The 15,495-nt window shown below is 39.1% G+C and overlaps 1 protein-coding gene across 1 annotated transcript in view; it reads right to left on the reverse strand.

The window, feature by feature from the left end:
• The window catches only part of LOC122793396 (nesprin-1-like), an 876,647-nt gene that overhangs the window by 625,992 nt on the left and 235,160 nt on the right, over positions 1 to 15,495 (reverse strand). Inside the window, exon 8 of the mRNA XM_044061803.1 lies at positions 14,717 to 14,826. Within this exon, the coding sequence (XP_043917738.1) occupies positions 14,717 to 14,826 (110 nt within the window). The remainder of the gene's footprint in view (positions 1 to 14,716; positions 14,827 to 15,495) is intronic.

The raw sequence follows: 15,495 nt of genomic DNA on the forward strand, positions 1-15,495 counted from the left end.
TATACTTTGTGTTTTAAGAAATTAGATTTTATTAAGTTTATGTTGTGAGTTATTTATTTACTTATTTCATTTTTGGTTATCCTCCAAGGAAGCCAGCTGGTTGCTGCATACTGATACCCCTCTTAGATACCTTGCCAGATTACCTCAGTCCTTAGTCTTCCCCACCTGGGAGGTCACTAGTCATGACTATTGAATAGCAGTTCCATCTTAGCAGCAGACAGAGAGGAGATCAGGGTTTCACAGTGCAATCTCACCAAGGCTGCATAGAGGGCTTTTTTTTATATGCCGCAATTTCGCTCTTACACATGTTTTATCAGCAACTAAAAGGTGGGCAGTCAAGTGGAGTATTGTGGGAATGGCATTCACACTCACAAGGGTGATGTAGCCCCTCAAGTAACCAGACCCTCATTGAAAACAGATGCTTCCTGTCAGGTCCGTAGGTTCCAACAGGGATATATTGATAGTACTCCACCAGGGATACACTGATGGTACAAGGACCATTCTGCTCTCCACAGAGATTTGACCACGATGATTTCAAAATATTCCTTTCCCTCCCCAGGTGACATTTCCAGTGCCCAGGATGTTAATCATGCCTGAGACACCTGGTTCATAGGTTCAGAGGTTCATAGGTTGCTACTAGGCGATCGGCCCTAGGGCCTATACAAGCCTAGCCGTAACAATTCCCTGGCTATTTCTTCCCACACTATTTACTTCCCTGGACCCCAGTCTAGCAGGGCAACTGACGTGATCCCTGAGGTGAATTTCCTTTCTCCCATCCAGTCATCAAGGTTCCTTTTGAAGAGAGCCAAAGAGGTGCTCTGCTTTACATGTATGGGCAGTCTATTCCAGAGTCTGGGGAGTCTCTGGGTCAAGAACCTATCCCACCAGCATGTTTTGTTTATTGTGATGACAAGGTTTTGATCCCTGGAGTGTGTGGCTCTGAAGGATTGGGATTTCTTTAAGTGTAGCATGTCCAACAGCTCTGGGTTTGACATGGCCTTGTATGTTAAGCAGAGATTGTCTCAGAGTAGATGATATGCGACAGAGTATAGCTGGAGTTTTTTAAGGTGGTCAGCATAGGGCATCTCCTTTAGGCCTGTGATTCTTTTAGTGAGGTATTTCTGCGGCCTTTCCAGTTGTTGCAGATGTCTTGAGAGGTACATACCAAATGGGGCGTTGTATTCTATAATGGGTCTAATGAGGGATGAGTACAGTTGGACAATGACCTCCTTTTTTCTGGATGAAAAGCCCTTAGTGATGAGGTGTGCCACATAGAAGGATTTCCTGACTGTTGTGGTAAAGTGGTTATTGAAGGTGAGACCACTGTCCACCTGTGTCCCTAAGTCTTTTATCAAACTTTCGGTGTTTAGTGTACTGCCAACTATGTGGTAATTCACGGGTGCATGTTTTTTTCCCAAATGGGATAACTATACATTTTTTGGCATTGAGCTTGAGTCCATGGCTCTGGCACCAAGCATCTGTTTCTGTAAGGCCCTTTTCTAGAGTATCGACATAATTTGGGGATTCAGTAATGGCTCTCAGTTTGCAGTCATCTGCAAACTTTGTTAGGCAGAGTCCATTAGTTTTGTCCTGTACTTCAGAGAAGTAGATGCCAAACGAGAGGTCCCACGACTGAAACCTGAGGTACTCCACTTGTCACTTGTCTGGAGCTGGATTTGGAGTCATCTACTTTTACAGTGTGGGTTCTGTCAGTAAGCCAGTTGGCAACCCATCGAGTGACGTAGGGATTAATGCCCAGCTTAGTAAGTTTATCTATGATTCCAGAGTGGGGGATGGTGTCAAAGGCCTTGGCGAGGTCCAGATAGGCTGTGTGGACTGCCTTACCCTCATCCACGGCTCTGGAGACTGATTCGAAGAAGTCAATCAGGTTCAGAAGACAAGATCGGCCCTTCACAAACCCAAACTGGGTGGGGTCCAGTGTTTTAAGGTTGCCAATGTCTTTGTTTATAAGTTCCATGATAATACGTTCCATGGCCTTGCAGATCAGGCTCGTCAGACTGATGGGGCGGTAGTTCCCGGGATCCAAGGTGGATCCCCCCTTGTGGAGTGGGATAACTGTAGCTGTGCGCCACTCAGTCAGCATGAAGCCAGAGGTGAGGGTATGATTAAATGACACTTAGGTGAGGTGCCAGTTCATTTTGTAGTTCATGTAGCACACAGCCCGGGAAGTTATCTGGTCCCATGGATGCTGTATTCTTAGCTTTGGAGAGTGCATTTTTTACCTGCGTGGTCGTTATTACTGGAATTTGGCAATCTTCTGGTATTGAGTTGGGCCTTTTACCTGTGTGGCTGTTATTACTGGAATTTGGCAATCTTCCGGTATTGAGATGGGCCATTTAGGGGATGAGAGGGGGGGGTGAAGTTGGCAATGAATCGATCTGCCAGGATACTGGCAATATCCTTGGGATCAGTATATTTAATGCCACTCTGTTGTAGCTCAGAGCAGATCTGAGCATTGCCATTTCAATTCTTGACATAGTTATAGAATGCCTTGTGGTTGTCTTTGGAATCTTTGGCAATTTTAATTTTGTAACTAGCTTTGTAGGATTTTATGAGGGATCTCAGCTTCTTACTGAGGTTGTCAGGTAGTCAGATTCATTAATGCCATTATGACTTTAATAGTTTATGTAACTTTTATGCTGTTTTTCCTCTATTGCCTACTGAACATCAGCCTTCTTTTCATTAGAAGCCATCATGCAGGCAGCCATTGGTGGGTTTTGGCTAAGTACCTAGGTGTGCTCCCTGCTGACTGACATAAGCACATGCATCACTACAGGGATAGTGGATATTCTCCCCTAGTATACAGATAGATAAACAGACACACACACACACACACACACACACAAATACATATACACACGTATACACACACACACACACACACACACACACACACACACACACACATGCATGCACACACACACATGCATGCATGCACACACACACACACACACACACACACACACACACACACACACATATACACAGATGCACGCACACACACACACACACACATGCATGCACACACACACACACATATACACACATGCACACACACACACACACACACACACACACACACACACACACACACACACACACATATACACACACACACACACACACACACACACACACACACACACACACACACACACACACACACACACACACACACACACACACACACACACACATATACACATGCTCACACACACACACACACACACACACACACACACACACACACACACACACACACACACACACACACACACACACACACACACACACACACACACACCTATTAAGGCTACTGTCAGCAGTTTGGACTGCCAAGCCCATGTCCCCATTTCTGCAACCACCACTGTTGGGTTTGCATGTGACCTGTTTGGTTGTCAGTGGCAACCATTTCCATCCCACCAGGCTTACCTGATTAAGAAGTATTTTATCATTATCATTATTATTATTCTTAGTCATTATTATTATTATTATTATTATTATTATTTTTATTATTATTTTAGTTATTATTACCATTATACTTACTGAAGCCTTAGTTTTTTTGTGTCAGTGTGATACTATATTGCTATTTTCCTTAGTATAACTGTCTTTTGGATAAAGCAGTGTAATGTCTATCACATGCACAGTGTAATGAAATGCTGAAACTTTTATAACCTTGTATTTATCAATGTTTACAAGAAAACAGTGCTACCATGATGTCTGTCCTAAGAAGAGAGCAGTACTGGCAGCTCTTTCTCACAAAAAATACTCAGAGGGAGAAAAAATTATAGATCTAATTCTCATAACACATTAACAGAAAATCCATGGGTCAAATAAACCAGAAAGTACAATACAGTTGTGTAAATAAACATATAACAGTAGATTTTTGAATGATCAGTGCTGCAGTAGCCTTAGCAAAATGGGTTGTATCCTCACAGGAATAAACAGCTAGTCAGCCTCCAAGCTTCAGTGGCACCTTCCACGCATCCAAACAATAATTCAGTTTGAGCTGAGTTAAAGAAAAAAAAGTGCTTCGTGTGCCAAGACCTTCAGAAATTTCATACCAACAGAGAAAGGGAGGTAAAGGCCCTGATATAGTCAATGCTAGGAAAATAAACACAAAGGTCCTCCCCTTGCAATAAAAACATACACAAATAAGGGGACTAGAGGAAGTGGCTACCACAGCAGTGATTATTCAGACATTGACTATTATGGTAATTGTATTTACACAACTGTACTATATTCATCACTATGATCAATGTTGCGGCAGCTTTAACTATGAGGGTAAATTACCAAAGTTTAAACTGACTGGGAGTAGAAAAAATTCCAGGAACCCCAAGATAATGGTCCTAGCAAAGCATGTCCTAGACGTGGTGAAGGAACATCGTTTATAGTGCTTTGTAAAAGTATGCACAGAGAACCAAATTGCTGCTTTCTGAATACTTTAGGAATCCAACCCTTTTCAAAAAGCCACTGATGAATCCAAGTCTGTTCTTGGAATGAGTCTTGACTCTGCCTGGAATTGTCTTGCTGTGGTGGGTATAACAAAAGGCAATAGCATGAGGCAACTACTTGGAAACAGTCCGCTTTGACACAGGTTTTCCTGTCTTATTGCCGTTCTTCTTACCTTCATAAGAAATGAACAACTGATCAGAGTTCTTTCAAAACAGAACCAGAGTAGTCTCTGGAAATCAAAGGTATGGAGTATCTTTTCCCCTTCATTTTTATGTTCTGGTAAAAAGACAAGGAGATGGATAGCCTGGCTCAAAGTGAACCTGGATATCACTTAGGCATAAATGAAAGATTAAGATTCTCAAGGAAATCCTATATTTGTGGAAAATTAGATATGGTTGCCTGACCACAAAGGCTTGCAACTCAGATGCTCTTCTTTCAGAGGTTACAGCAATGAGTAACTCTCTTTCCCAGGGTAAGAACTGCAAGTCAATCTGAGGATCTAGTTCAAATGAGGCAAATATTCATTCTTCTAAATATAGTGGTTAAGGTATTTACCTTACAGGCACAAGGTACAGAGTTTGATTCTTACATGGGGTAACTGGCTAGGCTTAAAATGGCCCATAAGGGTAGTTAGCCTTGTACTATGAACCTGTGAACCTATGAACCTATGAATCCCAAGGAGATGCCCCCTGTTTTCAAGGAGGTTTGGTATGCAGCACCCCGTTCAAAACCATATTCACACGAGATTGCACTGAAAGGGCGGGGGGACTCCATGGGCAGCCATGCTGAAATGGCCGATGAATGAACCTTAATGGAGGAGTAAGACAGGCCAGAGAATAGCAAATCACACAAATAATGTAGTACAAGAAAAGCTGTAGTCCTGAATGGGTGCTGGTTCCTGTCTTGGTATCAACTAGAAAATCGCTTCCCTTTACTAATATATATGATTTCCTAGGTGCAGGTTTTCTTGCCCCCTTTAATACTTGTTGTACATGCTCAGAAAATAAGTGCCTAAAGGTATTAAAATTCTACAATCCAGGCAGTTAGTTACAGTTTTTTGGGTAAGGATGTATCAAACACCCCTTGTCCTGTATGAGTCGGTCCAGTCTGTGAGGAAACCTGCGGTAAATTATGCTGGCCATTTCCAAAACAAGAGAGAAGTACAGTTGCTTGGTCAAGAAAGAGTCACCAGAATGATCTTTGGATAGCCCTTCTGAATATTTAGAATGACCAAGCTTATTAGTGGAAAGGGTGGAAAAACATACAATAACATTCCTGTGATCCAGGCCTTCTTGCATGGAGTCTTGAAGCAGAATTTTGCCAACTGATTGTTGTAAATGGATGCAAAAGGATATACTTGAGTTATACCCCACGGCTAGGTCAGTTCCTGAGTGACCCACTGATTGAATTGCCATGTGGGAGGATCTGTCCTGGTCCTGCTCAGTTTGCCTCAGAATTTTGCTCTGATGTATGTACAAAGCTTGTAGAGTGAGATCTGCCCCTCCCCCTCAATTTGTTTATGTACCACATCACTGTAGTGTAGTTGTCTGTAAACAATTGTAATGGTCCTGGGGACCACATGTGATTGAAAGAGTTGAGACCAGTTATAAGAGAATCGCCCTTTTCACAAACCCCAAACCTGGAATAAGGAAAGTCTGGAGACGTTACTTTTGGAACCACAAAGATTTTAGGTACAATTGAATTTTTCTCATATGGAGTCTTGCTAGAGGAATCATGGGTAATGTAGAAGCTATGAGACCCAGAAGCATTTAAAATTCCCTGGCTGCCTGAGACAGTAGTATGAGTGAAAATAGTTCTAGATACAGATCTACTTTTTCCTCTGGAAGAAAATTTCTTTGAACAAAGGTATCTAGGTGATGCCCCATACAATCATGTGAGAAGAAGACAAACAAAGCTTTTACATGTTCGCCTGGAACATCATTCTGTGTAGGAGATCTTGCACCTAACAGCGAGAGAGTGATTTCTTACAAAGGCTGTGACAAAAACATCCCCCAATGCTGGAAGAACAAGAGGAATTGGAGTAGGTTCAGGAAAATCCAGTTGCAATAAATCAAAATACTCCTTCAGGGACAGAGGAATGCCATTACGTTTCTACAGAAACAACTGGTTCATTCTGGAAATAGTTACAGAAAAAGAAAAAAGTTAATCTTTCAAAGTAAATGGCAGAGGTCACACTCTCCTCAAAATCTGAATCATAAACCTGAGAAGAAGAAATAGATTTTTTCCTTAGCCATCATTTTGTGGTTCAAAATCTTGAACACCTTCTGCTGCCAGAAACAGCTGAACTGTAATGCTCAACAGCCTGCACTATGCCCTGATCTAAGGTCAATAAATTATTCCTATCCAAACTAAATGAAAAAGGAGAAGACATATGCTTGGGTTATTGCACCTTTTTGACAAGAATTACTAAAGAATCATGCAAAAATAACCTTGGGGCAAGTAATCCATTTTGTCTAGGCAGAGAGAAAATCCCTGCTCATTTCTCACAGGACCAACAAAAGCAGTTCTCCCTTACCTGTCAAGGGCACTACAACAGCTGTAGAGAATGTGTCTATGCCCTGGAACATGGTGGCTCTATGGTGTACATAAGAGGGACACAAGGAAAAAGGTGAATGGTGTGAGAAACCAGAAATGGTCACAGCTGTGGCTGAGTCACTTTAGCAGCCTGCTGTGGTGGCAATGGACGTTTATTAGTTTTCTTCTTTATGTGGCTGATAGAAGGAAGGACCAAGGAATCAATAGGTTGTCACTAGGGAAAGCAGAAAAAGGTGCTTGACTCCAAGGGATGCCTGGAAACAGTATTTGACAGAACAGATTAAGTACTAAAAAAGTCACTTTTCCCACACAAAAAACACAGTGAAAAACACTTTAAATACTTTCTCCAGCCCCCAAATGTAAAAGAAAAAAAAAACTCTCACCACCACCTTCTTATTGACAACTCTTTTATGTGCTGCTCCTATACTAACAAGCTTAAACAGTAATCAAAGAAAGAAACTTGCCTCCTGCTACAATAAAACAGTTAAATTTGTGACCAGACTCCCACATAAGACCCACCATTGTCATTGCTAAAGGCAATTAAACTGGCTTGAACTACACAACTACACAACTATCTAACATATTCACAATTAGCTACAGCACACAAACTCATTCATCATCCAGAAAAATGCCCTGCACTAAAAAATCTGTTACTGCCCTACTGTCTAGCAGTAACAAATTCTTAATACTCACAAATAAGTAAAATACTGTTGCAGGAGACTCACTCTACCCCAATACATTGCTAAACTATGAGTATACTAAACTATGAGTATACTAAAAGTATCCCACACAAATAAAACTCTATGACAAACTCAATAGTTTTAAACCACTGCTTAAACAACATCTTAACCAAGCCTAGTCCTGCATGTGCTCATCACAAGGTTAAGACTTTGTGCTTACCATGCGATACTCTTCAAATACTATCCTTAAACAGAATACTCTCAACCTATCACTAAAATGACAAAACTATTTTTATAGATAACTGCTGCCTATACTAATCACTAAGTTGCATGTGGACTTTGTCTTTAGTAACTTCTACCTCTGTAAAATCCTAGAATGTATAAATGTAACTACTCTATGTGATAAATGTAAGTAGAAATGTAACTACTCTGCATTTAACTGGAACTTAGTATAATGCAATGTAAGCAAATGGAGCCTTTCTCCACGGGCCTCCTCTGAAAATGAGTATTAGCCCGTTAGAATTTCTCAGTAAACAAACACAAATTAATAAAATAATACGTTTCCCTCAGAAAATAGTTTAACGTTCATTTTAACAAATTTTTTTCCACAGAAATAAAAAGTAAATGCCCCTGATTTAAAGTTATGTGACAGTCAAGAAAAACACTTTTATGTGACTTAAAATTTGAATTATCACAAAAAAAAAGTTCAGTTTCTGTCATAAAAAGTAAGAGTGGGAGCTTTTTCTGTCAAAGGGAAATTATATACCTAGCAATGGAAAGAGTTAGCCAACCACTGATCCTCAAAAGCCGGAATAAGGAGCATTTTTCTGTGGCAGGAAAGCTCTGAAGGGTTCAGCACCCAAACCACTCTTTTTCTTCTGCTCAGCTTGAGCTGAATTATGGGTTGGGTGTATCGAAGGTGCCCTTGAAGCTTTAGAAGCTGGCTGGCGTTTGATTCCTGTGCAGGATACAATCCATTAAGGCAAGTGCAGCAGTGATCACAATGATGAACATCAAATATTTTAGTGACACGTGCAGAAAAAAAAAAATTCTCTGTGATGAAAAAAGGACTACCACCTTCTGATGAAAGGAACATCACAGAGAAAAAGAAGTAAACTTTATATTTAGTCATGAACTTATAATCAGAATCTACACTTAAAAAATGTGCAGCAATTAATTACTATTCACTGTAAAATTACAAAAGATGAGGCATTTAAAGACAAAAGAACATCTGAACATCCATACATGATCCACTACAGAAATTAGTTAAAAGAGAAACTTCACAAGTTGAAGAGAATCTAAGACTTCAGAAACAGGAAATACAACCTTTTTTCTTATTAAAGGACGTTAAACTCTTTTAGAAAAAATAGAAGATTAAGAAGATGAAGAAGGCTTAGAGGTTGAAGATATGTTATCATTCCTTGCTACTGAGGTACCCAAGATACTAAATTGCCACAATTTCTTTTTGCTAGAAAGAACCAATGTACGTTTACTGTGAAAACCTAGTTTCCTTTCTCACAGACTAAAATCTACAATAGTAAAATGTTAAAACTTCTTGGAATCAAGCACCTGTAAAACTGTCAGGAAATGTTTCAAGCTGGGACAAACATTTATTGTGTATCAGAGTGAGGAAAAGAAAAGCATGCAGGTCACTAATAAAGACATCCAAAATCAAAGGGACTTAAAGTCAAGTACTCCATGAGACAGAACTATAACTTCATCTAAGTTTTGAAGTTAAATAATTTGAGAACTTATCTGGTTGCGATGAATGGAAGGATAAAGCCTTCACTACAAGCAGATGAGTTTGGACTGGCTAGCAACTTTATCACTGGAGAAACAGGCCACGGAGGAGATCATGAAGGCTAACATTAGTCCATCTGTTGGGAGGAGCCACACAGGCCATTGTACAAGAGACATTCAGAGGAGAATAATGCTAAAGCAGGGATTGGGAAGAGAAATTGACCCATCTATCCACCAAGCATAATGTCTGCATATTATAACTGGAACTAGGGCATTATCACTTGATGTTTTAAAAAAAAATTGGCTCTAGGTGATTCACTTATGTTGACTAATGTCACCAAAAATGGGCATGAGTATTTGCTAGCTGGGAAGTTGGCATAATGGTTAAGTTGTTTAACTTACATACATAAAGTTCAGGGTTTGATTCTCACATGGGGTAATTGGCTAGGCTTAAAATTGCCTACAAGGGCAGTTAGCCCAATATGAACTGATATACACACACACACACACACACACACACACACACATATATATATATATATATATATATATATATATATATATATATATATATATATGTGAGGTTGGCATAATGTTTAAGGTGTTCCACTTCCAGACATAAGGTGCAGGGTTTGATTCTCACATGGTGCAATTTGCTAGGCAATAAAATGACCCATAAAGGCAGTTAGCCTAGTACTAATCTAGGAACCTATCAGACTACTGACTACCAGCTACCACTTAAACAATCTGCCATTATGTGTGAGAGATGTAGTTATATAATGTTATTAGAGGCAAAGCTCTCACATGAAGCCACTACTAATAACAGCACCAAAATTGAGTTCAGATTCATCAGGTACACGTCCTTTTTGATTTCTTCAAAAAACTCACTGAGGCAATGGATGAGTGCAAATCACTGCCCACTGCCTGTTTGGACCATGCAAATGTGTCTGACACCATTCCATAGTCAGTCATCATCATAGATAAATTCACCCAGCTAAAAATTATCCCCATGTGACTCAATGGATAGCAAACTCTCTTACAAACAGAACACAGGAATTAAGGGTAAATTACCTTCTCCATAAGTCTTGTCAAAAAAGGAGTTCCTCAGGGTTCAGTCTTTGAGGCACTTTTCTTTGGTATTTACTTCTTGGCGGTCAAAGCTTATATTAATGGATTGTGGCTGACCAACTTTGCAGATGACTGCCAACTTTGTGCCACCTTAAACTCCTCAGAAAACACCACAATTCTTTATCAGGGACTGTCCCATCAAATAGTTGATGCCAAAACAATGGACTGAACCTAAATGCCAAGAAATGCATGATCATATCCTTTGGCAAGCATGACTCCCTTTGTAACTACCACATTAATGACATCCCTCTAAAAACCGGTCCCATAGTTAGAGATCTAGGAACTTATTTTGAAAATGAATGGTCCTTTGATTACTACATATCCACAATTGTAACAAAGTCCTTTTTCATTCCACAGCTGATATTTGAAGGGTATGGTGTCCAGATTCAGGGACGTTATTGTTCCTTTATACTTAACACTCATTAAGCCAATCATTGAGTATAATGCCTTTTTCTGTTTGTACCACTTTAAACACTTGTCATAGCTAAAACAACGATTCGTCATAAAAAAAAATCAATGGCCTAAATCATAAATCTACACAGACCATCTCAAAGCTCTCTCTCTCTCTCTCTCTTCTCAGTATCATATAGGCTACTGACAGTCAGTATCTGCCTCACATATTGAGCCTTAACAAATCCTGTTCTAGCAGACCTATTACACATTCACAAATCCAGTGGTATTAGAAGCATCCACTCAATGGATCCCAATCTGTTTTGCACGATTAACAGAACAAGCTGGAGAAATAAGTATGTATCACAGAGACTAACACTTCTGTGTAAATAGCTTCCCCTCCAAATAAAGCAGAGTGCATCTCTTACTCTATACAAGTATAACTTTAACAAATGTATGGATATCTGCAAATCCACCCATGGTTTAGCACCAAATGTCCTCACGGATAGGGGTATCATGTAAATTACTCAACATATAATAGCATGGCCCATCTTTGGAGATCCATATTGAAGAATATAAGGGCCAATAATTATCATGAGAAAGCAGGGCTGGGCTTCTTATAATCCACACAGATGAATAGCCTATAAAGCACCTATGAACCAACCATCAGGTCTCAGGTCATAACAAAGTTGTTATGTGTTCAAAAAATGGATGCTAAAAAATTCACCGCAAAAACAAAAGGGGAGTCCTGACTTTCATGTTGAGAATCTGATTATGATAAAAAAATAATAATAATTGTATATGGACCTGTACCTGCTCCTGCTCCATATTCTATCAAGTATAATCAGAGAGAAAAAGAGAGAGCGAGGGAAGGAAAAAAGTGTAGGAGCTCTAAGTGTTTTAGAGTTTGGAAAGGTGTACCACTTACTGCTGTCACACAGTTCTTACGGAACTTTCACACAGTTCTTACGGAACTTTACCTGCACGTATGTGGTATGAGATATAGAAAAAAAAATGTACAGGCAGGTAAATAGACAGTTTTGGTATCTATCATCAGCACCTTGTCTTTCTCCGGCCTTTAGTACATAGGTTGTGGACTGATGAATAGCGGGAATTCTGGAAAAAATACTGTTAGTGAGTGAATGTGTCAATGATGAACAATACTCTGTCTGAGATACTGTAAAATGCTGAGAAAGTTATACTTTTAAAAATGAAGAAACAGATGGAAAGGTTGCATCTCACAGTGCTGCTGCATTAAGCATCTGGGAGTCAAATTCCTAAAACTGTTTAGTTTTGAAAATCTACTTCACAGGACTGACTTCTAGAAATTGTCTCAGCACTCATTTTGTAATGGATATTTGAATGCAGTTCTCAGTTGTATTGCTTCCTGAGAAAGAAAGAAGGACATTGCTCGGACACAACTAACCTATCCCATTTGGTTATAGATTGGCCTTACTCATCCCATGGTTGATAATTATATATATTAACCCCCTAATAAAAATAAGCAGGATTACACCATAGATAATTTCAAAAGATTTAAGCAAAGCAACTTGTCTGAAGAAGATCACAGCTCTATTTGTATCAATGTTTTTTGTTTCAGCATCCATCTGACAATAGCACTGAACAGCAAATGTTAGTGGAACTGTGGTAGCAATTAAATGTAAAACACCTCTCTAGATAATGTAGCTTAACAGTACTTATCAAAACTGCAAGGAATGTTATTAGATTTGTAATGGGTTCTACAAGCACTTTAGTACTGGTGATTCACAGAAATGCTCTACCTGGATTTAAAAGTGCTCACTGCACCAACAACATAGCTTAAGAAGATTTTATTATGTATGTAATGCATCATGGTCTGAAAAAAGGGTTAAGAATACATGTATATGTTGCCCTGCCAAGAGAGTCATATGAAGAAGCCAACAGAAGACAGCTGTCCAGCTAATGAAAGAAAGTGATGTTTTGTTTGAATAGGAATTCTGCTACTTCTGTTCTGTACTTCCTGAAGAGCCTAGATGCTGACAATAGTCGATATAATTGGGTCAGGACCCAAACATGGCTGCAAAGATGTCAGTTTCTGTGTAGTCAGTGACCTTTTGAATGATAACAGGATAACAGATGCCAGGTCAGTGATGGTAAGGGCAGCCGAAGTGGAGTTTAAAGGAGAAGGAACAAAATTACCAAGGGAAGAAACAGCCTTCAGTTTCCAGGACTGGTCACTCATCAGGTAGGAAAGAACTTGTAAGTGCAGGTCTGTGGCACACACAACAAACTCTGAAGCCAGGGGTCTTTGTCAATCAAATGTTTTTGAACAGACTCATTCTACTCATGCTTCTGCGTGGAAGCCTGTTGTGAGCTTTATTCATTTTGCTGAAAGCATGCTTACTTGAATGAACTTTAACCTTTCAAGGAGGACTCCACGGCTTTCTGGTGCTGATACTTCTTCTTGCTGCCTTTGGAAGATTTACCTGCTGCTAGACGCTTCTCAAGTGCCTTTCTTATCGATTATCTATGCTTACCTTTCAGACTAAAACAGGAGGTGGCAGTTGGGTTACAGGAATCAGCCTTTTGTATAATTTTATCTTGTTCTTCTAACAAATAAAATTCAAGAAGTATTAGTCTGATTTTATAGGTGGACAGCTTTTTTTTCTTTTTTGCTCTGTTAATGTGAACACCTTGTTGCATTATGAGAGGTGCTCAGAATTATTAGCCACTTGGTCTTTGGTTTATATTTTCAAAAAATGCTTCCATGTGAACTAAGATTCCAGGAGTTTGGATTTAGTAGTTCAATATTTTAGGTGCAGGCATTGTGAACCCTTGCTTTTTAGCCTTTAATCATGCTCCTAGTGTGGTCTAAGTCTTACTTCCCCTACATCCACTTACTAAAATAGACCGATGAAATCAGATAAAACTAATATTTATATTATACCTCTTAACCTCTTGGAGCAAGAAATCTGGATAAAACCACAAATAATGGGGAACAAAGGCCCAAAAATAGGGAAACGTATTAAATATTGCTCTTACAAACTTAAAAAGTTGATAGAATAACACACTTTGCATTAGAATGAATTTTCTGAATGGTATGAAATCTGAAACTCTAATGCCTATCATTATTTTCTGACTTCAATCCTAAATGACTTGCCACTGATTTTCCAGAAAACCACAAGTTTATGAGAAATAGACCAAAAATATAAGGCAAAAATCTGGACATTCTGTGAAAATCCGTACAGATGAGAGGTATGACTTATAGTCATCAGATCAGCTAATATGCAAGGAGACCTACTGCAGTACACATTTATTACCCTCACAGTGCCAGCCCGTCTAAACAGCACCTTTTAATCTAGATTTGGCTGATGAATTTTCATGCAAGTTCAAGAAAATAATGATTTTATATTATTACCCATTTATTTATCTGTCTTTTGGCTTTTACTAGAATAGAACTGCTAGCTGAACAAATAATACCGGAAGGCACACTAACACTAGGAGCAGAATCTAAAGAAAAAAAATTCTGAAACATGCAAAGCTGGGAAATCAGAAGAGGAAATTCCAAAAATAACCCAGTGCACTAGGCCTTTGAAGTCAAAGCTTCTCAACACTCACTTAAGTATACCTTGGATGCAACTACTCAAAACAGTATCAAAGGAGTTCATTTGATTAATAATGTAGTTCATGTTTTTACTGCAGTTATCGTTTTGAAATAGTAAGCTCCATTTAAACCAACTATAGCTGCAGAGAAAAAAAATACTCACCTCATTTTCTATGCCATCAGTTTCTGCATTGTTTGGATCTGGATAGTGTTTTATGAATTGTGCTACATATGTCATGATCGATTTCTCATCTGGTTTGTCAACATCCACATCTACGAAGCAGAAAAGCAAATAAATAAATATATGTATGTATTACAGTTCACAGCAATGCTGCATACTTCTAGACTTCAAATGAACAATCATACCTTTACAAAGTGGACATTTTAAAGTTACATAAAATATTAAAATGTACTACAGGATAACTATATGGAAAATAACAATATGTAACTGAGATATACCAACGATTTTTTAGAATACTTGGAAGGTTTACTTGTCCCATGCTGTAATCTGAAATGGTGAAGGAATGGCTACCCTTATCCACCCCTCCCCCGATTTATAATCTCAGGATAGAATAGGAACATGTTCAGGTAAACTAAGAGACATATCTCCAAGTCTTTTAATAAAGTTAAATGCACAAGGCAGACATAACAAACCAAGGCACCATGTTATTGAGAAATGAACACTGAACAGGAAAGCATACAAAGACACATCTTCCAATTACTCCCCTACTTTTATTTTAACTAGTATACCTTAGCCATCACAGTGACAATTCAATAGTTTGCATAAGGTCATAAGACTTAGGAAGGAATCACAGGATCAAAGACTCACTAAGACCTGTGTAACTTTCAAAAGCAGTGTATTGATTATTACTAGAAGCACTGACCATACTTCTGCCGACTACTAGTGCAGCTTGAAACAATCCATAGGTACAACTGTTCTAC

Source organism: Protopterus annectens, chromosome 1.part0 (genome assembly GCF_019279795.1).
Source record: "Protopterus annectens isolate FY-2018-M chromosome 1.part0, PAN1.0, whole genome shotgun sequence".
Classification (NCBI taxonomy): domain Eukaryota; kingdom Metazoa; phylum Chordata; order Ceratodontiformes; family Protopteridae; genus Protopterus; species Protopterus annectens.